General features: G+C 44.1%; 1 protein-coding gene across 1 annotated transcript; it reads left to right on the plus strand.

Moving 5' to 3' along the window:
- Positions 1-13,726: 13,726 nt before the first annotated feature.
- DYNLL2 (dynein light chain LC8-type 2) lies at positions 13,727-26,770 on the plus strand. The gene is made up of 3 exons (XM_030186100.1): positions 13,727-13,892; positions 22,368-22,506; positions 26,369-26,770. The coding sequence occupies exons 2-3, from the start codon at positions 22,375-22,377 to the stop codon at positions 26,504-26,506; spliced, it is 270 nt and encodes an 89-aa protein (XP_030041960.1). The 5' UTR covers positions 13,727-13,892; positions 22,368-22,374; the 3' UTR covers positions 26,507-26,770.
- Positions 26,771-27,806: the final 1,036 nt, after the last annotated feature.

The following is a 27,806-nucleotide window of genomic DNA, read 5'->3' on the forward strand; positions in this document are numbered from 1 at the left end:
GTCCTCCATCAATTTGTGTGCCAGTTCCTGTTGTTTTTGGAATTGATGGGCCATGAAGGAAAACATCTCCTTTGGATCCATTGTGCTGGCCTTCTTCTCTCCTAGACAACACACAAAAACAACAACCTCCAAGTGCAGCTGCTTTTATAGGTTTGCCACCCTGCAACCACACCCATGCATCAGCAAAATCCCTTTCCAGCCCTGCTATATGCTCACCGGATAGCCCAGGATTTTGCGCCTTGCTCCTCCTTCTCTTGGAGAACCAGGAAGTTCTGTCAAATATCCCACCACTACCACCAAATGTCAGCAAGCACCCCTCCGTGCTGTCCGCTCTTGCTTCGACACCTCTCTGTGCTGTCCGCGCTCCGCTCAACACCTCTCTGTGTGGTCTGCGCACCTCGGAGCACCTCTCCGAGCTGTCCTTCTTCGCCCACACAATTGGGGCTAATCCATCTCCTCAACAGAATTGTTCCGGCTCACTTGCAAAAAGCAATTCACAGTACTGTTTATTCTGCAGAGCACTTTTATTTCAGAGCCCCAACAGCCGGCGCATAGAGTATGCGCTGTATTCCAGCTGCTGGTCTCTGTACAACTTACTTCCCTTCTTCTTCCCCTCTCCCCACAAGCCCCCAACAGTTCCCAAAAGTTCAGTCTTGAGACTCCAAACCCAAATGAAATAGACTTTTTTGTCAGTCAGTTCCTCTACTCACTTTCTCCTACTGCCTAGGAGATAGAGGCATTTTCTCCTCCCTCACTTGTCAGCCACCAACACTCTGACAACCTCCCACAGAAAATGTACAGACTGACCTTCTTCATGTAATTACCCTCTGTCCTGAGCAGAAGAACTCCATTTGCTCCTGTTCAGCTTCTTTCATGGCCTTTTCACCGTCCTCCCCCAGCTCAATCTCCTCCCACTCCATGGAGTCTTCCCCCACCCTCTCTCCCAGGTGCTGCTCCTCCCCTTGATTGTCCTCCATCTCCCAATCACCTGCTGACCTTTCTGCCTGCTGGGAGTTGGAGTGCTGTCCCTCATGTTCCCTCCTCCCTTGCAAGTGCTGCTGGGTTCTGTAGTTCACTTCCTTTCTTGCAAGTCTCCTACCCCCTTTCCCCGGCAGAGAGTGATCTTCCTTTCTAGGCCTACTGCCCCTGTCAGTTCTTCTCTGCCTTCCCTCTACCTCCTCCTTACAATATGCAAATGAATATGCTAATATGGAGGAAGGAAGGAAGGGAAAAAGAGCTGGCCTTTTTTGGGAATAACCATAATGAATATGTATGAGATATCAAGCCAGCTCTTTCTCCACAAACTAGGCAAGTCAAAATAATAGAATTATCTTATTATGGCTTATATACAGCTCAGACCAAATTAAAGGCAGAAACCCAGAGCAAGTTGTAGGATTATCAGTCTGATTTGGACCTCCTAAATCCTAATTGAATAAGGATATCAGTAGGTGAGCAAGAGGGAAACGGTTTAAACTGGGATGGCTGCCTTAAGTACTAAGTACTAAGAGATCCTGACCGTTGTTTCTTCTAATGCGCGAAAACGCCGGTAGCGGGATTTAGGGCGTAGATCTGGCCTTCGACAATGGAAACGACCGTAAAAGTCTTTTACCTGAAGAAAGGGTTGCCCTCGCTCGGAGTTTGAACTGGGCAGATCTGTTTTGAGTGAATGGCGACGGCTGCGCGGGGGAGTGGAAACAGAGACAGATTTCATTTACCAAATGGCTTCGCCTTCTTCCTTCCTTGCTTACAGTGTGGACTGGCTGGCTCACTTCCACTAGTACCGGTGAGAAGAAGAGCGGCAAACTCCAAACTGGCGGTAGTAAAAGCACCAAACAGGAAGCACCTCAACTCCGTCCTTCGCTTCCCTGCCCTCAGCGTTCCGCCCGCCCGAAAGGAAATGACATCAGAGGAAGGCGGGCGGGACGCTGAGAGGGCAGGGAAGCGAAGGATGGAGTCGAGCTGCCTGTTTGGTGCTTTTACTACTGGTGCCTCCCGACTTCCGGTAAGAAGATAATTTGGGGGGGGGGGCAATGCCCCCCTCGCCCCCCCCAGTCTATGCCCATGGCCGCATTGCCTGCCAAGCGGCTGCTTTTCCCCTCCAGCCCATGCTCGGTTTAGAAATAATAGGGAATTGACTATTGATTGTACACCAGTAGCGTATTGAAAGTATTAAATTTTCGCTGCCATATCTTTGACTGTTCTTCTAATTTTTGGAGATCTCTTCTCACAGTTTCTACTCCTTCTGGGGCATCCACTCTATTGTCTATCTTCATGTCATCCGCAAAAAGGCAAACTTTTCCCTCTAACCCTTCAGCAATGTCACCAAATATATTAAGCAGAATCGGCCCCAGTACTGACCCCTGAGGCACTCCATTACTCACCTTCCTTTCCTCCAAGTGGATTCCATTTACCACCACCCTCTGCCACCTGTCGGTCAGCCAGTTTCCAATCCAGTTCTCCACCTTGGGTCATAAGTTCATCCCTTTCAGCTTATTCAGGAATCTTCTGTGAGGAACCGTATCAAGGGCTTTGCTGAAATCAAAACAGATTACGTCTAGCGTATGTCCTTCATCCAGTTCTTTGGTCACCCAGATAGCCATGCAAGAAATAAGTAACATGGGAAAACAATAAAGCACCATGTAATAGAACAGCTCTTAAATAATCTTTCCCCTACTCCTTTCCCAAACATGCAATGAAAACGAACACGAGTCAAGTGTTTCGCCAACATTAAAGCAAATGGAAAATCTATCTAAAGATCTCTCCTTCCCATAGTATGGTCCCTCCAGTCCTTATATGGGTCCCAAGTCTTATGCAATAGGATCAAATTCCCTCTTCTCATGGCAGTTAGGTAGACATGATCTACTTTTACTTAGGACTGTGCTTATGGAGGGAGTGTCTCATTGTTTCGACACCGCAACCAGCGTCAGTTTACTAGCTGTGAAAATGCTAGCGGCCAATCTGTGAGTTTCTGGCTTCAAACCAGTTATATAGTCGTTCTTCATCTAGATTAGGCAGAATTGAATGCACACACAGCCTTAGAAATACCTTGCAAAGCATCTGCAAGTTACAATGTGAAAAAGCCAGTTTTTCAATTTTGCTTTGGCTTCAAAGAGATAATGAAGCGCCTATGAATGTGTTAGAAACTAGACTTAATTTGCAGTGCTTATTAAGCAGGAGCTGTGCCACTCTGACAGCGAGACAGGCCTTGGAGTTTGCGGTATCACTACCTTTCCATCTGCGAGCCCCTGTAGTACCACGTCTATTTTTAGAGGCACTACAACCGTACTCCATAAATATGTCTGCCACACAATCCTATTTGCTATTCCTCGAGTTGCTGTATTTATAGTTGCTGCAATGTCATTCGTGTGAAGGATGAAGCAAGGCCATTCATCCTAGCGTTAGCAGGAATTCAGTCTGATGAAGTAGCAAACAAAACTGATTTTTCTAAATGTAGAACAGTCGTTACTGAACACACAATCACGCCTATGCTCTTAATTCCTGCATGGAATGAGCACAATAATGAGGATGATACCTCTTTCCGTTTATTTAAGGGGTGGGTTGGGGTTAAGCTTCTATCCTCTTTTGCTCATGCTTTTATTGTAAATGATGTAAACTGCTTTGAATGATTCGTTCTTGACCTCCAGAGGTGCCCTGTTCAAATCCCACTGCTGCTTCGTGATCTTGGGCAAGTCACTTAACCCTCCATTGCCTTAGGTACAAATTTTTAGCCCTCCAGGGACAGGGAAATATCCAGTGTACCTGAATGTAACTCACCTTGAGCAAATCCAACTATTGATGATGTATGATGGCTGAACAATGTCAGCCCAATATTCAGCTGTGGCAGTGGCATAGCTATGGGGCCATGGGGGCCTGGGCCCCCCAAATTGACTCTGGGGCCCCCAGTTTGGCTGGCAGGGGTCCCCAACTCCCGCCAGCTAAGGCGTTTGTCCTGCGCTGGTCTCACATTGCCTGGTGCCCTGTCCTGTTTTCAGTCACTGGGTACCCTCGTTTTAATGAAACTGTGCATGGGACCCCCACCAGCCAAGGTACCTTTGCAGTGGCGGTTGGAGGGGGGGTGCGATGGCGGGGAGGGGGCGGAAGCAGCGGCATGAGAGTGGCGGCAGGGAGGCAGTAGCGGCGGCGGAAGTGGCGAGCCAAAATGTGCCCCCCCCCACTTGGGCTTTGGCCTCCCCTCCCGTCGAGGTCTGGCTACCAGCTGCCACAGGTAAGTTATACTCAGATATCTATTGCTAATATTTGGGTATCAGGTGGAGCTGATACCCAAATATTAGCAATGAACACATATAATGGACAGAGCCGGCAATTACCTGGTGATACTCAACGCTAGTATCTGGATAACTTAGGTCAGAGAAGACTGGTAAAAAAGGATTCCTAAGATATCCAAGTGGTTATCTGGGTCCCGCTGCTGAAAATTGTCCTTCTCAGGGTAGCTGCTGGCTCTGCCTGGGCTCATGGTGCTGAATATTGAGCCATGTGTATCTTGTGTAAGAGAGAGTAAAATTCCATGGCAACAAATTCATTTTTACTGGGCACGCACTTGTGAGTGCAGATGGGAACCCTCTTATTTGTCTTATCTGTTTATCTTTACTAGTTTATAAGCTTCACAGAACAGGGACTGTCTTTTAGAAATGGCTGCACCAAGCTAAATACATGTTGTAGTACTATCTAAATGATCCATAGTGGTAGTTTCCTTCACTTAATCCCTTAATCTTAAACCTCTCACCCAGATGATTCAAGTACTGTTGCTAGCCCTAAGGGCTGGAGGCAAATGTATAAGACTTTGCTATACACTGCTCTATTACCAACAAAGGTAGGCACAGTATTTATTCACTTTGTAATCACACTACACAGCAGTGACAGACATTTTCTTTCCTTCCCTGTACTTGAGTGTAACCTCTCCATGCTACGCTCAAGTCCCGTGGACCCCATGAGATAGTGGACTCACATTTGATCCCACTATGCCACAGTGTGCAGTGTCGCTAGAAGGGAGGGAATACACAACACAAACGAAGCAGAAGTCCAAAAAGGAAGTAAAGTTGGCCACAAGATGACATCAGAAAGCACCATTTTATTAGGGACCCGACATGGCCCGTGTTTCGGCATATTGCTTACGTCTGGTACTACTTGATAACAGTGGCCCTTTGTTCTTTGTGCAATTTTAATACAAGAAGAATATTATCCATTCAAGGCTTTGGAAACACATTGATTCTGACATCACTAATACCCCTGACGCAGGCAATATGCTGGAACATGGGCCCTGTCGGGTCCCTAATAAACTAGTGCTTCTCCAGCCTCTTCTTGTGGCCAACTTCACTTCCTTTTTGGATTTGTAGAGTGTGCACTGCAACAGAGCATGCCCCATGATGGATATATTTTAAAGTATAGATACTTCATTCAGAACTTCCCAGTTCTTCTTGTAAATGACACCAAAAGATAATGACATAGGCATGGAGACAGTTTAAATTGTTAAAACTATACAATGAAGTATTACAGCTAAGGAAGGCAAAGAGATACTTTGAAAAGAAGACTGGTTTGGAGGCAAAAACACATAGTAAAATTGTTTAGGTATATTAGAAGCAAGAAGCCGGTAAAATAATCATTTGGACCACTAGATGACTGAGGGGTAAAAGAGGCACTCAGGGAAGACAAGGCCATAGCAGAGAGATTAAATGAATTATTTGCTTAGGTTTTCACCAAGGAAGATGTGGGACTGATACCAGTGCCAGAAATAGTATTCAATACTGATGAGTCAGAGAAACTGAAACAAATCTCTATAAACCTGGAAGGTGTAATTGGGCAATTTGACAAACTGAAGAGTAGCAAATCACCTGGACTGGATGGTATACATCCCAGGGTACAGGTAGAATTGAAAACTGAACTTGCAGAACTATTGTTAGTAATAAATAATTTATCTTTAAAATCAAGAATGGTACCGGAAGATTGGAGGGTGGCCAATGTAAAGCCAATTTTTTTAAAGGATTATAGAAGTGAGCTTGATGTTGGTGCTGGACAAAATGGTAGAGACTATTATAAAGAACAAAATTACAGAGCATATACATAAGCATGGATTAATGAGACATAAAGTCAACATGGATTTAGTGAAGGGAAATCTTGCCTCACCAGTCTCCAACATTTTTTTGAAGGAGTGAATACATGTGGATAAAGGTGAGTCAGTTGATATTGTGTATCTGGATTTTCAAAAGGTATTTGACAAAGTACCTCATGAAAGACTCCAGAGGAAATTAAAAAGTCACGGGATAGGAGGTAGTGTCCTATTGTGGATTAAATCTGGTTAAAAGATTGAAAACAGAGAGTAGGGTTAAATGGTCAGTATTCTCAACAGAGATGAGTAGATACTGGGGTTCCCCAAGGGTCTGTGCTGGGACCTCTGCTTTTTAACATATTTATAAATGATCTAAAGATGGAAATAAATAGTGAGATAATTAAATTTGCTGATGACACAAAGCTGTTAAATCTCAAGAGGATTGTGAAAAATTGCAAGAGGACCTTACGAGACTGGGAGACTAGGCATCCAAATGGCAGATTTTTAATGTGAGCAACTGCAAAATGATGCATGTGGGAAAGGGGAACCCAAACTATAGCTACATGATGCAAGGTTCTACATTAGGAATCACTGCCCAGGAAAAGGATCTAGATGTTATCGTTGATGATACATTGAAACCCTCTGCTCAATGTGTAGCGGCAGCTAAGAAAGCAAATAAATGTTAGTAAAGGAATGGAAAACAAAATGAGAATGGTATAATATCTTTATATCGCTCCATGCCGCAACTGCACCTCTAATACTGTGTGCAATTCTGGTCACCGCATCTCAAAAAATATATAGCAGAATTAGAAAAGGTACAGAGAAGGAAGATGAAAATGATCAAAAGGATGGGACAACTTCCCTATGAGGAAAGGTTAAAGTGTCTAGGGCTCTTCAGTTTGGAGAATAGATGGCTGAGGAGAGATATGATAACGATTTATAAATACTGAGTGGAGTGGAAAAGGTAGAGGTGAATCGCTTGTTTACTCTTCCCAAAAATGCTAGGACTAGGGGGCACACAATGAAGCTACTAAGTAGTAAATTTAAAATAAACTGGAGAAAATATTTCTTCACTCAACATATAATTAAACTCTGGAATTTGTTACCAGAGAATGTGGTAAAAGCAGTTAGCTTAGCAGGGTTTAAAATAAACCGGAGAAAATATTTCTTTGCTCAATGTGTAATTAAACTCTGGAATTTGTTGCTAGAGAATGTGGTAAAAGCAGTTAGCTTAGCAGGGTTTAAAAAGATTTGGATAATTTCTTACAAAGAAAAGTCCATAAGCCATTTTTAAGAGGGACTTTGGAAAATCCACTGCTTATTTAAGCAGCATAAAATCTGTTTTACTGTTCTGGGATCTGGCCAGGTACTTGTGACCTGGATTGGCCTCTGTTGGAAACAGGGTACTGGGCTTGATGGACCTTCTGTCTGTCCCAGTATGGCAACATTTATGTTCCTATGTTATGCTCTTAAAATGCCATAGTTATGGCTTTGTTGCAGTGGCGTAGCCAAGGGTGGGCTTGGGTGGGCCCATGCCCACCCACTTTAAGCTCAGGCCTACCAGTAGCAGCACACCTATGATGTGGCCGGCAGAGATTCCCAAACTGAAAACTCCCAACAACTGTCCCTCCTGCATACCTTATAAATAGCAGATCATCGCCTGCAGGAAGCAGCAACTGATACATACTGCTTACACCAGCTCCACAGCCTTCCCTTTGACGTATTCCCGCCTATGCGGAAACAGGAAGCTGTATCAGTGGGAAGGATGTGGGGCCTACATGAGTAGTGTGTATTAGTTGTTCCTCACTGAAAATCTGAAATTTAAAAGGTGTGCAGGGGAGGAGGGATATTTGAGAGACCATATGGCATGCAGGCGAGAGGAGAGACTAAGGGGCTCATTTTCAAAGCACTTAGCCTCCCAAAGTTCCATAGAAACCTATGGAACTTAGCCTCCCAAAGTGCTTTGAAAATATGCCTCATAATCACCTATGGGATGGGGTGGGGTTCTTCTGCTCACCCATCTTGGGCCCAGGCCCACCCAAAATTGGGTGTCTGGCTACGCCTCTGCTTTGTTGACATTACTATGTTACAATTTTCATTCGGTTGGTGTTCCATCTGAAGAACTTAACTTTATGCTTTATTATGTAGACAGGGTCAGATTTAGCCTTCTGGGTGCTTGTGACCTGAGCTGGTTACTGTCAGATACAGGATGCTGGGCTTGATAGACCTTTGATCAGACCTAGTTTGACAATTTGTTCTTAAAAGTTGGTTTAGTGTCATTTAAGATAGATAAGGCCTAAAACATGATCAACTTAAAAATACTTTCAGACAGTTTTAGATCATCTAATGCCAAAGCTGACTTTGAATTTTAATTAACTAAAAAGAGTCCAATGACAGATACATACTGGTCACATGTCACTCAGGATAGCAAGGGGCCCATCCATAGCTTACACACCAGGGCTAAAAATAGTGGTAGCAATAGTGCAAAATCTTCAGGAGAAAATAATATTCCTAGTTCAGCAGTAGGTCATGGTGACCATGTTCACAGACTCACTGTAGCAGGAGATAAAAACAATTTGAAAAGTGCTCACTTAGAGGGTAATCCCATAGTGAGTCAGCTAACTTTAGGGAGCAAGAGCATGCAAAGATGATGCTATTCTGGTCATTAAAAAAAAAAAAACAGCAACAAAAAAGGAGGAAAAAAATCCTCATGTAAACATGAGCAACAAAAGAAAAGAGTGAGGCAGATCCAAACAGGATAAAAAATATAAAAGTCTTTATTATAAAAGTAATAGAAACGACCTGACACGGCCGTGTTTCGGCACAAAGGCCTACTTCAGGGGTGAAATCTAAAGATAAAAATAATATAAATACAAATAAGTAAACTTGTGTCATCATTTGTCTGAGCTTTAAATCAATTTGATGATACATAAACAACTTGTACATAAATGAAGTAAATAAATCATGAAGACATATGAACCCACATTTAAAAATGATAAAAATCTATACATATAAATTTCTAAAGAACTGACACACTTATTGCAACTGGTGTAACCATCATGTGCTTTCTTACCAGTGATGGTCATTTACATGTGAAAATGAAATGATTCTAGCTAAAACAGTATTCTGTAAGTATGTGCTTAGATGCAATGACGCATACTTTGGGGGGTGGGCATTCACATAAGCACAGTTTGGGCAAAGCATGAGTGGGGCACATAACTTCATACCTAGAGTATACAATTTTATAATCTACACATGGAGGCCGATATTCAGCCCACGGGAGGCAGCCTGCCTACAGTAAGTGCCGTGATCAGTGCTGACCCCTGATATTCAATGCCAGGCCATTTCCAGTGATTGCATTGAATATTCAGGGTTTTTTTTTTGGCTGGCTCAAACTTAACTGGCTATGTCAATATTCATCGCTAGCCGGTTAAGTTTACAGCAGCCAAAGATAGGACTGCTATTAAGGTGGTCCAATTTGGCCATGAAAGTTTGCCAGTCAGTGCTGAATATTGCCAATTATCGCATGACATAGCCAGTTATGTTTTCAGCACTAACCAACAATCACCTAGTTTCTAACTGTTCCTACTTTCTTACCTATCTATATGTTACATCTTTGCTTCACCCTTCACTATCAATTATAATGCTCTATTACGTATTGTGTTAACATTGTAAATAGTATACCATGCCGTACTTTGTATTGTTTTTGAATATTTTTACTGCTGTAATTGTCTATTACTCATGTTTGATCTGTTCTTACTGTACACCGCCTTGAGTGAATTCCTTAGGAAAGGTGGTAAATAAATCCTAATCAAAAATAAATAAGACAATATTCAGTGGAGACAACTGATTATCTCGTGCTCAATATTAGCAGTTAGGTGCCAAAACATTGTTTAACTGGTCAGTAGCTATTTCTGGCCAGCTAAATAGTGTTGAATGGTCTTTTGCAATCAATCTAGGCACAAGAATGTACATATCATCTCTATGGTGCATTTTTGGCTACTTACACTAGTATTGCATAAAGAAAAGTAGGCACATATTTTTCTTCAAAGGATGGGCTACAGCTACGTGTAAATCTTGGAACCCTTATAGAATTACCCTCTTATAGTGCGACAAAATGATACATTTCCTCTTCTTCCATTTGCAAACTCATGCAGGTTTGTTCAGGGACTAGGTGTGAAAAGACGTGTAAAGAGTGTCTTGTTAGGGCAACAGGGCTGTCTGAAGCCTTTGTCTGTATGACTGTGTGTCTATATGTTTGTGCCTTTGTGTTTGTGTGTCTTTGTGCTTATGCATATGGATGGACAGACGGACAAACAAATCGAGCTTCCCCAATAGGTCAAATTGCATGGGCAAAGAGTTCCTGAAAAGGAGCTAATGAACTGCTACTATTATGCCACAAACATTGTATTTAATTGCAGAGGGTACACAAAGAAACTTTGATGCAGAATGGAATTAATGTAAAGACACTGCCTCACAGTGTAACAAGAAGTCACATCAGAGGGGGGCGGGATGGCAGGACCTTCAGCAGCATGGGAGGGCAAAGGCATAATCCTCCCGAAGAAGTTGTTTCACAGATCTGGGCTGTCAAAAGCCCGGATCTGTCAAACAGCAGAAGAGGTTTGACAGGTCCAGGATTTTCTCCCGCACTTGTCAAACCTAAGCCTGCCCCCCCTCCCCAAACATAAGATTTGGAGGTCTGTGGACCTCCAGGCCTCCCACCCCAAAGCACAAAATCCCTGGTGGTACAGTGGGACCGCTAGCTTCTCCCTCTCACCCCCCATATCGTACAAATACGCCCTGGTGGTCTAGTGGTACCACCAGCTTCCCCCTCCCACCCCTCCACATCACACAAAAATGCCCAGGTAGTCCAGTGGGAATGCTAGCTTCCCCCTCCCATCCCCCACATCACACAAAAAATGCCTTGGTGGTTCCGACTGCTATTTATCCATTTCTTCCCCCCCCCCCCCCCGGCAGCCTACCTCTCCGTGGTCGTAGTGGTGGGAGGAGGGAGGGACTAGCACTCCCTCCTTCCTCTTTCGGTGCCTTCCAAAAATGGTGGTGTCCCGCCCTGCTCGGTGCATCCTGGGATGTGCTGGGTGGGGCTTAACTTCCATATATGGGTTATGGTTTACAGCAGTAGCTATTTGGTGAGCTGCCCGCTGATCATGAGGGATGAATGCGGGAGACCCTTGTTTGCATGCATTTGCATGCAATTAGCGTTCAGAGCTGGCAAGCACATTTTTATATACTCTCACCAGCTCTGATCATTGGTCGGGCGCAAATGCAGGTGTTAGTAAGGCACTATTGGCTTCTAGCGCCCGTGTTTGCTTCTGATCATTGGCCCATCAGCCTGTATGACCCTCCTCATTCTAAAGCTGTTTGAGGGAATACTCCCCTAAACTACACCCATGACTCTCTCACAACTGCTCCACTGCCCCATAACTTGTCCCACTCTGAAAAACTACCCATCTGCAGCTTACTCTATCCATAAAATCTACCCCACAACTGCTGCAACACATACATATGCATGAGCCATGTTTTCCCTATATGTTGAGGTTTCCAGCTGTTCACATTAGATGGTACAAAAATAGAACAGATCTTGGAACTCTGTAAAAGCTGCAAATGTGAACGAGAGTTATGGGCCTTGATCAGAAAGTTTGTGATTATTTCTGAATAAACGTTGAGTTGTTGGAAACTGCACAGATAAAGATATTTATTTATTGAAATAAGAAAGAATAAGCACTTTTACTTGAGTTTAAATTAAACTGTGAAAATATTTCTGTTGGGCAAGGAAGATTCCATGTTTGCTCTCTTTTTTTGGCCAGCAGCTGATAAATTTCAATATTTATATACCAAGATAACCACTTTCCAAGTTGAAATGACAAGGATCCATTATGCAACCCATGTGGAAAATAATTTTATAACAGCTTGCCTCAATAAGAAGTACAAGTAAGCACCTCTTTTGGGGCTATTTTATAAAGGCACTTGTCGTTATAAAATAGCTTCACAAAATCTGCAGAAGCAACATAGTAGATGACGGCAGATAGTCTGCCCATTGCCCAACAAGATAAACTCATAGCATATAAGGTATGATAACTTCATATGTATGCTTGATCGTGATTTGTCCTTAGCAAAGCCAAAACCACAAAACAGGTAGAAACCTCTTAGTCCAAAATAAGAGCAGAGGATGCCACAAAGCATAACCAGCCAACATGATGTCAAAGAGTTCTTTATGCAAAGTGGGTCCAGTTACGGGTGCTTTGATTAAATTACCCTTTGATTTCATCCCATTGGCTGGTTGTGTTTTGTGGCATCCTTTACTCTTGCTTTGGACTTTGATTTGTCCTTTCCATTTTCAGGGCAGTGGCGTAGTCAAGGGTGGGCCTGGATGGGCCCAGGCCCACCCACTTTGGGCTCAGGCCAACCCAGTAGCAGCACACCTATGATGTGCCAGGCAGGCAGGGAGGGATCCTTAAGCCTCATCAGCCCAAAACTCCCTACAACTGTCCCTCCTGCATACAGTACCTTGTAAATAGCAGATCTTCGCCTGCAGCGACTGATACATACTATTCGCACCAGCCCCACAGCCTTCCTTCTGATGTATTCCCACCTATGCGGAAGCAGGAAGTTGCATCAGAGGGAAGGCTGTGGGGCCAATATGAGCAGTGTGTATTAGTTGCTGCATGCCAGGGAGGGAGGATGTTTGAGAGACCAAATGGCATGCAGGTGAGAGAGGGAGAGACCAAATCACTTGTGGGACTGGGCAAAGTTATTCTGCCCACCCATCCTGGGCCCAGGCCCACCCAAAATTGGGTGTCTGGCTACGCCCCTGTATTCAGAGCATAAAGTCTGCCCGGCACTGGCCTTGTTCTCCAACATCTGAAGATGTCATTAAAGCCCCACTTCAGCCCTTCCACATCTGACCAAAGCAGTGGCTAAACTACTGCCCTCTACATCTATACTTGACTAGAAGTAGACGTAAATGCACATGTACAGATGTCCAAATCCAGTAAGCAGGTAGGTGCCTATTTTACAAAATATGTGCATAGTTCACGACTCTGCTCATGCTCTATCCAAACTATGCCTTTGAACACGCCTACGTGTGGGCTGTATAAAAGTACCTGCGTTCTTGTCACTGTACATTTGCATACGTGTGGATAAGGGGTATAATTTTATGAAGCTTTTCATGCATGTCAAACAGGGTTCGGTGTGAAAATTCCTTTATAAAATGATCTTCTGAAAGTGTATAAGATTTGAACACCATATGTACTGGACTACTGAGTCAGCACAGCAGCGCTCAGAAGGGACGTAACAATTATTACTTTCACTGATTTTCCTACTCCTTTACACAGCCTATTAAAAATGTTCAGTACACTGGAATAAAAGGGAGGCAGTCCACCTTAAGTGTATCATACTACACCAATATGTTAATTTATACGCACATAGAGCACAACATAAAAATAAAACGGACAGGGGAAAGTATCCTTTTTCAGTCAGCTAAACAGGGGGCGTTCGGGGGGCGGGGGTGGATGGTGGAACAAAACAGGGTTAAGGAGCGATCCGCAATTGTCTAGTGGAATTGTGGGATGAAATAAGATGTAGGCAGAGAAGAGCGAGGGGAAAGTGCCTGCAGAGTCGGGAGAGGCGGCGGCTACAGCCAATGGCGAGGGCGGCCGGGGGGGAGCCGCGGCAGCAGGCGGGGCGGCGGCTATTTCAGAGGTCCGCCGGGAGCCAGTCTGCCAGAGTGAGCAGTGTTTAAAAAAAAAAAAAAAAAAAAAAAAAGGGACCGGCGTAGAGGTAGTGTGAGCTGAGCAGCACTGTGCAGGTGAGCGGGGGGGTCTCTGGTTTCCCACTGGATCTTTCTTGGGGGTAGTTTTTCTGCTAGCGTGCTTAGGTGAACACTCTAGGCTGTAGCCTGGGGTACAGGATTAAAAAAAAATAATAATAATCTTTTTTTCTGGCCACTATGGTCCCGTTTGTACTGCATGGCGCGGATTCTACGTTTTAAAAGCCCTTATCTTTTTAAGCTGGAGGTAAACTGCTGTATGTTGTCTCCCCCTCCCCCTTTTCCCTGTTTAGATATTTATGCGATTGTAATAGTTCTTCAAAAACGTAAATGATTTTGGGTTCCTTTGATGCCCTGAGGAGAGAGGTCCTTGGAGGAGCGGAGGGATTTAATTCTGCTATTATAGGCACCCTTTTATGGGTTGGGCTCTTTATTACCGGGTGACTGTATTAAAGTGGTCAGTGGCTTTTACTGAAGGTCCTGGTCAGTGGCTTTTACTGAAGGCCCTTATCTGCGGTGGGGGGGGGGGGGGATAACTATCTGTGACAGGCTCTTTGATTGCATTTTGCTATCTGAAAACCCAGTACGTGTCCTAACATTGAGGAATCGGAGGGTTTTGCAGGCCGATTGGGTTTATGTATTCCCTTTCAGTAGTTGCAGCAACAGCTTTTTACACGAGCTGTTCGTCTTGGGACGTGCTCGCCTACTTCCACCTTTGCAGAGTTCTTTGATAATATGTCTCTAGCTTGTCTCGTCTTTCTGTTCCCACAAAAGCCCTGCTGCTTTGTCAGACAGCTGCATTAGTCCTCTTTCCAACCTTCCTAAATGATCTAGGCTAGGTTGTAGCGTGAAGGTTGATACTGAAGGCTGGAAAGAGGTCATTGCAGATCTGGAGCGGAGGGCCTTAACTATTACACAACGGGAATAAGAAAGACACGATTCTCATTTTTTTTTTTTTTGTAATTGTAAACAATGAGGTGCTTATCGGAGAGGCTGGAATACTACTCTGAATGCTTGTGTCTCTCATTACGATTAAAGCAATACACACAGAGCCAGGGTATATTGAACAAAACCAGGATTCTATCCTAACTTTCAGGCAGTATTGTATCCCACATGCTTTATTATCTCGATCTAGTTACCATGGGAGTGGGCCCACATTGTTTTGTTGGAGGAAATCGTGCACAGCAAAGCCACGCTTCCTCCCCCTCGCATGCAGAAGTACTCGATATGGCGTATGCTCAACCTGTGAGGGGAAGGGGGGTAGTTTAGGTTTGTAATTTCTTGTGATACTTATTGAATGATGCTCATATTTGCAGGGGTTCTAGTTACATTTGAGACTCTCAATGTTTTGATCTGTTCTGGTTTAAGTTGTGGCCTCTCCCATGTATCTTGAGTGGCTCTTACATGCCCCTTTACCTGTTGTATGCTCATACAGCTTTTTAGCTGTTTGTTAGGGATAATAGCAAACAGTGGAGGAGTGGCCTAGTGGTTAGAGTGGTGGACTTTGGTCCTGGGGAACTGGGTTCGATTCCCACTGCAGGCACAGGCAACGCCTTGTGACTCTGGGCAAGTCACTTAACCCTCCATTGCCCCAGGTACAAATAAGTACCTGTATATAATATGTAAGCCACATTGAACCTATGAGTGGGAAAGCGCGGTGTACAAATGTAATAAAAATAAATACTAGATGGCACCTTTTTAATAAATCTTGGTGAACCTGAAAAATGTACTGAGCCAAATTTACAAATTAAAGAGTAGTGAAGGACCTGGACTGACTGGCATACGCCCAAGGGTACTTGAAGACCTGTAGCATGAAATTGCTGATCTGCTGTTAGTAATATGTAATGTCATTAAAATCGTCCATAGAACCTGAAGATGGCAGGTGGCCAATGTGATGCCGAATTTTGTTTAAAATTTTTTTTTAAGGGTTCTAGGGTGATCTGGGACACTAGACCGGTAAGCCTGATGTCTGTGCCGGGTTCTAGGGGTGACTGGGAAACTAGTCCAGTAAACCTGACTGGTGCTGGGCAAAATAGCAGGAACTATATTATAAAGAATAAAATTACAGAACAGTATACAAACATGGCTTAATGGGACAGTCAGCATGGATTTGAGGGAAGTTTTGCCTCACCAATTTGATTAATTTCTTTGAAGGTGTGAAATATGTGAATAAAGGTGAGCCTGTTGATGTAGTGTTATTGTATCTAGATTTTCAGAAAGCTTTCGATAAAGTTCTCATGAGCGGCTCCTGAAAAAATTAGTCATGGGTTAGGAGGCAAGGTTCTAGTGTGGATTAGGAATTGGTTCTTGGACAGGGTTAAATGTTAATGTCTCTCAATGGAGAAGGGTGAACAGTAGAGTGCTGCAAGGATCTGTATTGGAATCTGTGCTATTTAACATATGTATAAATGATATGGAAATCGGAATGACAACTATTCAAGGTTGTCAGCAGTGCAGACCGTGGAATATTGCAGGAAGACCTTATGAAATTGGTAGATTCATGTGGACAAATGCAAGGTGATGCATATTGGAAAGAGTAATCCAAATCATAGTTGCCTAATGCTAGGGGTCACCTTAGGGGTCAGCACTAAGAAAAAGATCTAGGTGTTACAGATAATATGCTGAAATCTTCTGCTTGGTGTGTGGCGGCAGCCAAAAAAGCAAACGGGATGCTAGGAATGGTTAGGAAAGGTATGGTGAATAAGACCGAAATGTCTTTGTTTCGCTCCATGGTGCGACCTCACCTTGTGTTCAGTGCTGGTTGCTGTATCTCAAAGATTAGGAAAGGTTCAAAGAAGATTGACCAAATGATAAAGGGGCTAGAACTCCTCTCGTATGAGGAAAGGCTAAAGAGATTAGGGCTTTTCAGCTTGGATAAGGGGAGATGATTGAGGTTTTCAAAATCCTGAGTGGTGTAGAATAGAGACCTGCACAGGAACGGGGTTTGCGGGAATCCCGCGGAACCCGCAGGGACGGAAGCAGTTCCTGCAGGGTTCCCGTGGGGACGGAAGCAGTGCCTGTGGCATTCTCGTGAAGCGTATGCTGCACTTGCACCAGCCTCTCAGTATCAAGTTCTTTGAGTGCTGTCTTCTCCTCCTCATTGCTTTGTAACAGCACAGATGTGGAAAGTCTCCATTAAGGAGGTGGTAGAGACACAAATGGTGATGAAATTCAAAAAGGAATGGGATGAACACAGAGGATCTCTAATTAGAAAATGGAAGTTATAAAAAAAAACCTAAACTTAAATGGCTGCATGTGTGTGAATGTCATGTGACACTTAAGATGGTGACTCTGGCTATGATGAACTAGGGCCAATACTGGGAGACCTGTACAGTCTGTGTCTTATATATGACAATCTGGTTTAGGATTGGCTGGAAAGCATCCAAACCAAAGTTTCAGCATGCTTGTCTGACATTGCAGTCTGGATGGCTCAACGCCACCTGAAATTAAACATGACCAAAACCGAGCTTCTCATTTTTCCCCCCAAACCCACCTCCTCACTCCCCCCATTTTCTGTTGATGGCTCTCATTCTCCCTGTCTCCTCAGCTTGAAACCTTGGGGTCATCTTTGACTCTTCTCTCTCCTTCTCTGCTCATATCCAGCAGATCGCCAAGACCTGTCGTTTCTTTCTTTACAACATCTGTAAAATCCGCCCCTTTCTTTCAGAGCACTCTACCAAAACCCTCATCCACACCCTTGTCACCTTTCGTTTAGACTACTGCAATCTGCTTCTTGCTGGCCTCCCACTTAGTCACCTCTCCCCTCTCCAATCGTTTCAAAACTCTGCTGCCCGTCTCGTCTTCCGCCAGGGTCACTTTACTCATACTACCCCTCTCCTCAAGACCCTTCACTGGCTCCCTATCCGTTTTCGCATCCTGTTCAAACTTCTTCTACTAACCTATAAATGTACTCATCTGCTGCTCCCCAGTATCTCTCCACACTCGTCCTTCCTTACACCCTTTCCCGTGCACTCTGCTCCATGGATAAATCCTTATGTTCCCTTCTCCACTACTGCCAACTCCAGACTTCGCGCCTTCTGTCTCGCTGCACCCTACGCCTGGAATAAACTTCCTGAGCCCCTACGTCTTGCCCCATCCTTGGCCACCTTTAAATCTAGACTGAAAGCCCACCTCTTTAACATTGCTTTTGACTCATAACCACTCGCCTCCACCTACCCTCCTCTCCTCCTTCCTGTACACATTAATTGATTTGATTTGCTTATATTTTGTCTATTAGATTGTAAGCTCTTTGAGCAGGGACTGTCTTTCTTCTATGTTTGTGCAGTGCTGCGTATGCCTTGTAGCGCTATAGAAATGCTTAGTAGTAGTAGGTTTAGACAGCAACTTTAGTGGCTGGAAAATGAGGACAGTGCTGGACAGACTTTTATGGCCTGTGTCCCGCAAATGAGTGAATAGGCTGGAGTGGGTTTTGAGGGCAACTCCAGCAGTTGGAACATAAGGATAGGGCCAGGCGGACTTCTATGGTCTATGTTCCAGAAACATCACAGAAAATCCATAATCAAGTATATAATATCACATTCATTGTTGATTTAATCATGAATTGGTAATGATCGTGACTATTGGGCAGACTGGATGGACCGATCCGGTTTTTATCTGCTGTCATTTACTATGTTACTATTAATCCTCTCTGCTCCCGGGCTGATGCGCAAACCTCAGCTCTGACATAGGCACGAGCATCAGATGTCACCTGATCTACTGGCGTGTGCATGTGGTGATCGCTTAGCACACAGTGCCAGTGAATCAAAGAAGTCTTACATGTGCGCACCAGAGTGTTCCAACTTCTGTTCCTTCCTTGCCTGCAGTGCTGCAGCTGAAACCCAGAGACAGAGAGCCAAAAGGAATTTTTTTAATGTACCATTAAATTCTTGCGGGGACCGGTGGGGATGGGTTAGGTTCCCTATGGGGAAGGGTTGGATTTCTGTCCCGTGCAACTCTCTAGTGTAGAAGTAAATCACGATGTATTCCCTCCCCCCCCCCCCCCCCCCCCCAATTCGTTCCAAAAGTACAAAGACTAGGAAACAATCAAGGAAGTTACATGGAAATAATTTTAAAACAAATAGGGGTAAATTATTTTTTTTTACTCAACAAATAGTTAAGCTCTGGAATGCTTTGCTGGAGGATGTGGTAACAGTAACAGCGGTTAGCGTATCTGGGTTTAAAAGCTTGGACAAATTCCTGGAGAAAAAGTCCATAGTCCCCAGGATTGGTAGCATGGAATGTTTCTGCCAGGTACTTGTGACCTGGCTTGGCCACTGTTTGGGAAATCAGGGTACTGGGCTAGCTAGATAGACCTTCATATAACATAAGAACAATGGTCCATGTGCCTACTCCTATGACTTGCAATGCCTACTATTGTCCACTTTAGTCTTGTATTACTACTATTCCCCTCTAACCTAGATGGGTATTAAGAGGATACAAGGCTAGTGGAGCATCTTTTATTTATTGTTGGTTTGGCCCCTCGGAAGCCTATGAAAGGGTATAAAAAAAAGTGACTTTGTTTTTGGTTATTTATTCATAAATTGAAGTATGGTGACGATTGAACAGGCATGTAATATGCTTCCTTCCCAGATGGTCTCATTTAAGGTTGCTGGTGGCAATGGCCCTTGTGAATTGACACCAAACATATTGACCACAGTCTTCCCTATTTTTTTCATCTCTACTTACATATTGTTCCATATGGTGAGGGTCACTGGCTTTCTGTAATACAACCAAAGCAGTTTACATATTGAAATCCTAGTGGGCCCATAATCTATTTTTGTATCTGGGGCAGTGGAGGGTTAAGTGACTTGCCCAAGATCACAAGGAAACCACAGTGGGACTAGAACCTGGTTCCCATAACACTGCTACGCATTAGATAAGGGGTTATCAACCCAGTTCTCAGGTCACACCCAGTCAGGTTCTCAGGATACCCTGAATGCATACATTCAGGGTATCCTGAAAACCTGACTGGCTAGCTGTGTCCTGAGGACTGGATTGAGAATCCTTGAATTAGACTGTTCCTCTGTATAAATAAGGGGGGGGGGGTGAATTATTTGTGAAGAGATCCCATGAGATTTTAAGCATTCAGCTATGGTCTGACACTAAAAAAAACCCAACAAACATTTAAACTCTTCTTGAGGGTGGGAATTATCCTGTTGTATTTGAAGACCTAAGATGGACCTATGAGATGCTATTATAATCAGTGTTCAGAGAACACTGAAATCTAATTACTGTTGAAGCTAGTTTTTTTTTTTTTTGTTTGTTTGTTTTTAACAGGAATTGGTAGCAACTACAGTTGCCTAGTAGCTATAGCAGTGAATTAAGCATCACAAAAACATTCCCTGTACCCCCTCCTCATTGATATTGTGTCTTAAGCAAATCACTGTGCTCCTTTGGTACCCTCGAACAGTTTGAGGCAGGGATTTGCACCTGAGATCTGGAAACTGCATTGATGTGCTTAATGGCACATATTTTTTTTAAATATAAAGTATTATGATGGTGTTAAATCTTTAGTGGACTTTTGAACTTCAGGTAAAACAATGTTCAGTGCCTGCTATCTAGTTAATCTTGCTGTAGAATAGAATATAAAATATTTGTGATCTTGAGTTGTGATGTCTGTCTGGTCTGGTTCACCCCCCCCCCCCCCCCTAATGGGTAGAGAGGGAGTGATGTGAAAATAGACGACATAGTTGTTTCAGGGTAATGCCCAATGTTACACATCTTCTGAATGTGGACATACTTGTATTTTAAGCCTTGAAGCCAACGAGCCTAACTTAGGGTCCTGTCAATGTGCTATCATGTAGGAGATAGGCATAAAGGAACTGTCTTTTGCTTGTTCCACTGACCTGTCCTATGTAGATGCCAAAAATGCATAAAAATATTTCACATGTTTCCAAGGTACAGTGAGCTTTATGAACTGAACCCAGGTCTTAAAATTTAAAAACTGTTGAGGCTTTGTTGCACTGATGCTGTACCTCTTAAAGTACACAAAGCTCAGATTCCTAACTTTGCAGGTATTGGTAGTATGGCTTCCATGGTGGCTTTCTAGGGGTACTGTTATGGATTTGATATACCACCTTTCTGTGGTACAACATAGCAGCTTCATTTATTAGATGCATGTAGTTTCCCCTGTCCCTAGTGGGCTCAGTTTTAGACCTGGGGCAATGGGAAGGGTTAAGTGACTTCCTCAGAGTTGCGAGGAGATGTGAGAATCACTCAGGTTCTCAGCTGGCTTGTTAGGGGCATTGGTAGAACAGCTCCAGTTCTGTCAGTGATGGACTATCTCATTGTTCTTATGAGATTGGAAGACTGAATAGTGCAGGATTCTGGTATTCCACTGTCTCGAGTTAGCACCATATGGTGCTGAAAGGCAACAGGGGTAGCTGGCAGTGAAATAAGATCAAGAGGACAAATGGACTAGATGGCAGTTGCAGGGTTAGTTCAAGGGTTGTGTGGCCTGTTCAGCTGGCCCTGACAGAACGCTGCTATCTACCTGACTGTACAGCAAAACACTGCATCAGAGGGGACTATCAAGACGGAACAGGCAGCCTTTGGCTTGGATCCTCCTCTCCCCCCCCCCCCCCCTCCATGGCAGGGTGGTGCTTCACTTGGCCTTGGGATAGCCATACCAATGAACATGAGCTCAGTCTTTGGATATTTAGTAATGTTACTACGCGTTAAACCCTTAACTGGCACCTTCGTGCTGGTCACATCAAACTTGTACCCTTGTTGTACAAATGATCCTTTTTGACATTCAGACTCAAAATACAGTGACATCTTGTGCACCAATGGGATGCGACTGTGTGGTGTCCCCTTAAGACATTTTTCTGCCAGATTCTAATGTTCTGCTTTCCCACATATTTTAGTGCGGGAGACTTTTTTTGTCATGCCTGGTTGATCAGATTCTAATTTTTGGGAAGCTTTTGGATGTTGCTTTGGAGACATCAGATTCATGGAAAGTGATTCTTTGCATATGTATGCTTAATATACCTTTAGCTACATTATTTCTAGATGCCCAGGAAATTGCATCCCTCTTGTAATGTTACATTGTACCACTAAGAGGCGCATTTTCAAAGCACTTAGACTTACAAAGTTCCATTGTAACCTGCTTTGAAAATGAGCCCTAAGGCTTGCAGTTGGTGGACCCTTTATTAGCCATGTCACTTCATGAACTTTAAGCCTTAAATACGAAAAATCCAATTGTTAATATTTTAACAGGATTGTACTATGACATTTTGCCACAATGTAGCATGATTGCATATATTCTGTAAGGTCTATGAAGCTTCAGCTGTTCCCAAGGATACTAAAATCCTGATCTGATTCCACTGAAAATCATTGAGGCCTGTTCAGTTAAAGATTAAAGATCAAATGTATTGGTGCCACTGTACCTAAATATTGGCCCAAGTGTATTGAGCAAGTTGAGTGGATGGTTTATCAACAAGTGGATTGCTGTGGGGATTTTTATGGCTGAGCTGTCTGCAAACATAGTTAATTCTCTTGTGTGTTCTGCCATAGGGTCATAATGTCTGACAGGAAGGCTGTTATCAAGAATGCCGACATGTCTGAGGACATGCAGCAGGACGCCGTGGATTGTGCTACGCAAGCTATGGAGAAGTATAACATAGAAAAAGATATTGCAGCCTATATCAAAAAGGTATTCTATTTTGTTGCATGAGCAAACAACTTTCCACTTCCCAGCTTATTTATAAAGTTGTGAATACTTGGTGCATTTCTCCTGTTGACACTTCTTATGCTATGGCGGCATCTGAGTAGGGATACAAGGCAGATGGTAGCTGTAAAAACACAGCTCTTTCCAACTAGCTCTGTTTTTATGTTAAGTATCAAGTGGGATATCAAAAGTCAATCTTCTCAAAGCCATGTAAGCGTAAGACAAAAGCAGAACTATAAAAAATTTCTATGCCATCTTTCCAATAACAGCCCAAGTGGTTTACAAAAGTAAATATAATACAAATAGCACTTGAAATCAAAACACAGCAGTGGTTGATCTGGGCTGTGCCAACAATGATTAGTCTAGCATTTCCCAACCTTTTTGCACTCATTGGCTGAAACTGTGGGCCAGGTCTGGGAACCCCTGCTGTCTATCCCCCTTCCTATTTGAAAAATAACAACAACAACAAAAAAAAAACCCTTAGCTGGCAGGGATCCCAAGCACCATCAACTGAAAACCTCTCCATGATGGCACCAAAAATACTGCTACTCCCACCTCGGCAGTCTGCGGCAGCTCCCTAAGTTGCCAACGTGGCACATTCACTGAAAACTGAGCATATGCAGGATGCTGGTGTTGGCTCAGGGAGCTGCTGCAAACTGAGGTAGAGAGTAATGTGTTTGGCACTCTTGGGATCCCTGCCATCTACTACTAAAACTAGCTTGTTTTGCATGGACTGGCAAAATACCTTAGATGTGGACTACAACCAGGGTTTCCCAACCACATGTGCTGTACTGAAGCAAATAATTCTGTGGATCAGAACTTCCAATAGATTATCAGAGGTTGGAATGTCCTTGCATGGCCATTCTCTACCAAGATTAATGGCCTTCACTATAATATATGTGGTACAGAAGTCTTCTGTCCCTAGGTCTTGGCGATCTGTTTGTACCTGAGGCAATTGTCATGCTCAAGATCACAAGGAGCTGCAGTGGGATTTGAACTGGGTACCTCTGGCTCTTAGCCTGCTACTCAAATATGTATGAGCTGGGCCAGCTCAAGGGTATCTTGTGCCCAAGGTGCCCCCCCCCTTAAATCTGCATGTTCTCCCTGCCTGCCACCACTTACCTGTTTTCCTCCTCCCAGAGCTTGCATAAAACACAGCACCCAGGCACTTGATGCTTGTTATATCCTGTTGTCTGCAAATGTTCTGTGACAGGGGATGGGATGTGGCAGGCCTTGGGCCTTTGAGTAGTTATTCATGCAACAGCAGCTTTCAAGCTGTCCAGCCACTGTTTTTTACTGTCCTAGGTAGATGTCTACAATGGGTATAGAGGCCACATCTAATACATTTTCTATAGATTACATAAGAGGTGTGGGCTGTGGCTTTTATTCAGCTTCACATTGGCTTCTAGCTCTGAAGTCCATGTTGGGTGCAGCTGTTGCCAGTCCTCTTTATAAAACTTTGTTCTACAGAGAAATATCCAGAGTACCTGAATGTAACTCACCTTGAGCTACTACTGAAAAAGGTGTGAGCAAAATCTAAATAAATAAATAAAATAGTTGTTCCCATTTCCTGTTGTAATGGAGCCCTTTGCTACAAGTAACTACTATAATTACTGACCTTGTACCATCTTTTGATGAAGGCAAACAGATGGTAGATGCGGGTTCCATTTCTACTTTAGTTACATGGAGGCTCATTTTCAAAGCACTTAGCCTCCCAAAGTTCCATAGAAACCTATGGAACTTAGCCTCCCAAAGTGCTTTGAAAATATGCCTCATAGTAACATAAACATAGTAGATGACGGCAGAAAAAGACCTGCACGGTCCATCTAGTCTGCCCAACAAGATAAACTCATATGTGCTGCTTCTTGTGTATACCTTTCCTTGATTTGTATCTGCCATTTTCAGGACACAGACCATAGAAGTCTTGCCCAGAACTAGCTAGTTTGGTAGCTGTGGTTGTGATTTTTAAGCCACCTGCTACTGTGGATGTTATGGGAGTTGAGAGAAGCTAGGAATGTGCAGCATAACTTGCAACTTACCCTAAAAGTGCCGTTACTCTGGAATGCACTGTTTAGAGCTGGCATGTTTTCCCAATTCCAGGGGAGACATTCTAGTCTGTGACAAGCCCACTCTGTATTATGGTAACATTTCTTCTAATGGGCACCCAAAACCAGTCTTGGGCTTCGCCTGAAACTAGCACAGCCCCTGCACCCACTACTTCTTACAGACCCTCCTTTTAGGCTGTTCTGCTCCTTGGGGCCTAGCTTCCAACCCTGGTAGTCTAATAACTGGTCAGGGCAGGAGCAATCACCATCCTGTGTCTGCAGTCAAAATGACTGCTGCAACAGCCACTTTGGAATTGGAGCCATCACAGGTAAGGAACTACAGGATCACTCTTAGCCATGCTGGTTCTAATCTCAAAATGGCCACTAGACCAGGGTGGTATGGTAGTCCTGAGGTGGCGTGGGGATGGCAGCAGCCTAGGGGTGGATCCAGGAGGAGAGGACTGCTGTGCGGGCAGAAGGAAAAAAAGCAGGAGCTCATTTGATTCCGAGGAGGAAGTATCAGGAGAGCCACAGGACGCAGAACAAAATTTTGGTTTAAGCCAAAAATGTACTGGCCCTTTCAGCTGAATACAAAAGGTCAAATGTGGATTTCAGGCCAGATTCAGCATCTAAACTAAAATTGGTCAGCTCCTAATTGAAGGGCTTAATTCCAAAATCTGCTTAGTCATGTTAATTGTATTGGACTTAAAAGGATTTTGGCAATAAACCCTTCAATGGCTTTCATACCCAGATGATTAAATCCCTGCACTGGAACAGCACGGGTCTTTACCGCCCCTATGATTAGAGATAATAGCATGCAAATTTATGCACGTTATTATCCCTGATCATAGGGTAAAGTGTGGGAGGATTGTGCCTAATCCTTCCACATTTGTTTGACAGGTCTGGGCTGTCAAAAGCCTAGACCTGTCACACAGGGGCTAGAGGTCCATGGGACCACCAAACAGCATGGCCCTAGTGCCCCCACCGACCCCTGAGCTAGGGACACGGGCTGGAGGTCTGGCGGACCTCCAGCCCCCTCTTCCCCCCCCCCCCCCCGACAAGTTCAGGGGAGGATGGTGGGTGACCAGCCCCCACACCTGGCAGTCTAGCAGCCCTCTTATCTACTCCTCCTGTACCTTTGTTGGCGGATGGAGGTAGACTCTCTTCTATTCCAGCAGCACTGTCTCAAATGGTGGTGCCCAGCCCAGTGCATCCTTGGATGAGTGGACAAAGTCTGCTGGACCTCCAGCCCCTATGTTGCTGGAATGGGGGGGGGGGGGGGCTGCTAGCATGCAAATGCATGCTGGACAGAGCTTATTCCTTCCCAATGGTGTGCAGACCCTAACGCCAGCTCCGATGTTTGGCACTCTGCTGATCTTTGGGGAGGAATACGTTTAGCATGCATTTGCTTGTGCTAAGAGCCCTGTTTTGCATGCTAGTTGCATTCAGAGCCCACAAGTGCGTTGTTTCACATGCACAGGGCTCTGATCATGGGGTGGTAGCGAATGCAGGTGCTAGTATGGTGCTAATAGCCTCTAGTGCCTGTGTTTGCTTCTGATCATTAGCCCATCAGTGGGTTTAATCAAGGATTAGAAATGCATTCATGCACTTTGATTAAGGCCAAAACAAGAAACTGGGTGACTTTGCAGCTATGGCTAGAAAATGCAGTAACTTGGCAGTAGTGCACTTGGAATCCAAGTATGACTCTACATCTGACTGGAAGACAATAGACGAGGTGAGGGCTGAGTTAATGGCATCTGTCTTTAAGTTGTTCCTTTTTTTTTGGTCTGATTCACATGCAGGAGTTTGACAAGAAGTATAACCCCACCTGGCACTGCATCGTTGGCAGAAACTTCGGCAGCTACGTAACACATGAGACAAAACACTTCATCTATTTCTACTTGGGTCAGGTTGCGATTCTGCTGTTCAAGTCTGGATAGGATGTGGGAGCCAAGTGGAGTTTGGACTGGAATGCACTGATGGCCCAAGCCAAGATCCCTTGAGATAGGGGCTGCGCAGCTGCATGGACTGTATTTAATGTGTACATGTTGCAGTAAAGACATTGTTTAGTTGCCCAAGAAGGGCGGCTTTTCTGTTCTGCTTTTTTTCTTTTTCATTTTGGTTGTATTTGCACTAGGGAAAAATCCTGTAAATGCTGAGCACTGGCCTTTAAAAGGGAAGTAAATAAAAGTTCCATAAACTCACTGTTCTAGTTCTTTCCCCCTTAAAGCGGGGGGGGGGGGGGGGTGGGTTGGAATTCAAAGGAAGTATGAACAGCAAATAATGCTAAAGCATGTGGGCAGGAGTAACAGTAGTGTTAGTGGGACATGAGTTGAAAGCCTTTTTTTTAATTTTTTTTATTTTCCTAAATGTGTTATCAGTGCTGCAGTGAGGGGAAATGAACCTTATCTTTTAATATGTAGAGGGGTGAAGGTACAGCCCTGGCACTTCATTCTGTCCTTTGCCTCTGCCCCCCTCTAGCCGGTAGGACTTGGAAGGTGACTGAATTGTCTTCTCGCCCAGCTTTGAGTACTTGGCTCATTGTCAGGCTAGAATCATTCTTTCTATGAATGACTACACAACCTGATAGCATGAACTTCTGCTCAGTTCTACAAGACATGGTTATAGCAGTCTTGACCCGTATTTTTAATTACGGTATCCAGTGGTAAAGCTTGCCTAGTCTTTAAAACAAGTTATAGCCTTAGACATTTATTATACTAACACATCTTGTGTAGAGTACATGAAACCGCTTTCCTCACTTCCTGAGGAGGAATTTTTGACACACATGGCAGACACCATCATAAACTGTAAGATGGTAGGGAGTAACAAAATAGCTGAAAGTAAATTGCCAGTGGTCAGCTTAATATGAAGGCAACTTTTTTGGCAATACTTGATTTGTAAATTGGCAGGCAGGACTACGTGCATAACTCATCTGTATTCAAGTGCATTAATCTTCCCCCCCCCCCCCCCCCCCTCTCCTCTTAAAGGATGCACAACCTGCATGTATTTCCCAAGGAAGACTCCTCGCACTGAAGGCTGGGTCTTCTAGGCACAAGTGTTACAGACTGAAATAGGCCAAGAAGCTGGACTGTATATTGCTAGAATTCAAAGCTTTAATACCAGCTAGCTTGTATTGTGTAGTGATCACTTAGCCTACTTGATCCCCCCCTCCCCCCACCTAGATGTGGAAATGCTGTTGTAGGACTGGTGGTATATGCCAACACTTTTAAATCGGAACCA

The sequence above is a fragment of the Microcaecilia unicolor genome, chromosome 13 (genome assembly GCF_901765095.1).
Source record: "Microcaecilia unicolor chromosome 13, aMicUni1.1, whole genome shotgun sequence".
Lineage (NCBI taxonomy): Eukaryota > Metazoa > Chordata > Amphibia > Gymnophiona > Siphonopidae > Microcaecilia > Microcaecilia unicolor.

Bases quoted from the DNA above. Each gene is read 5' to 3' on its own strand.
- DYNLL2 (XM_030186100.1), top strand. From the start codon at position 22,375: ATGTCTGACAGGAAGGCTGTTATCAAGAATGCCGACATGTCTGAGGAC. The intron at 22,507-26,368 runs GTATTCTATTTT...ATTCACATGCAG, and splicing joins TTGCAGCCTATATCAAAAAG to GAGTTTGACAAGAAGTATAA.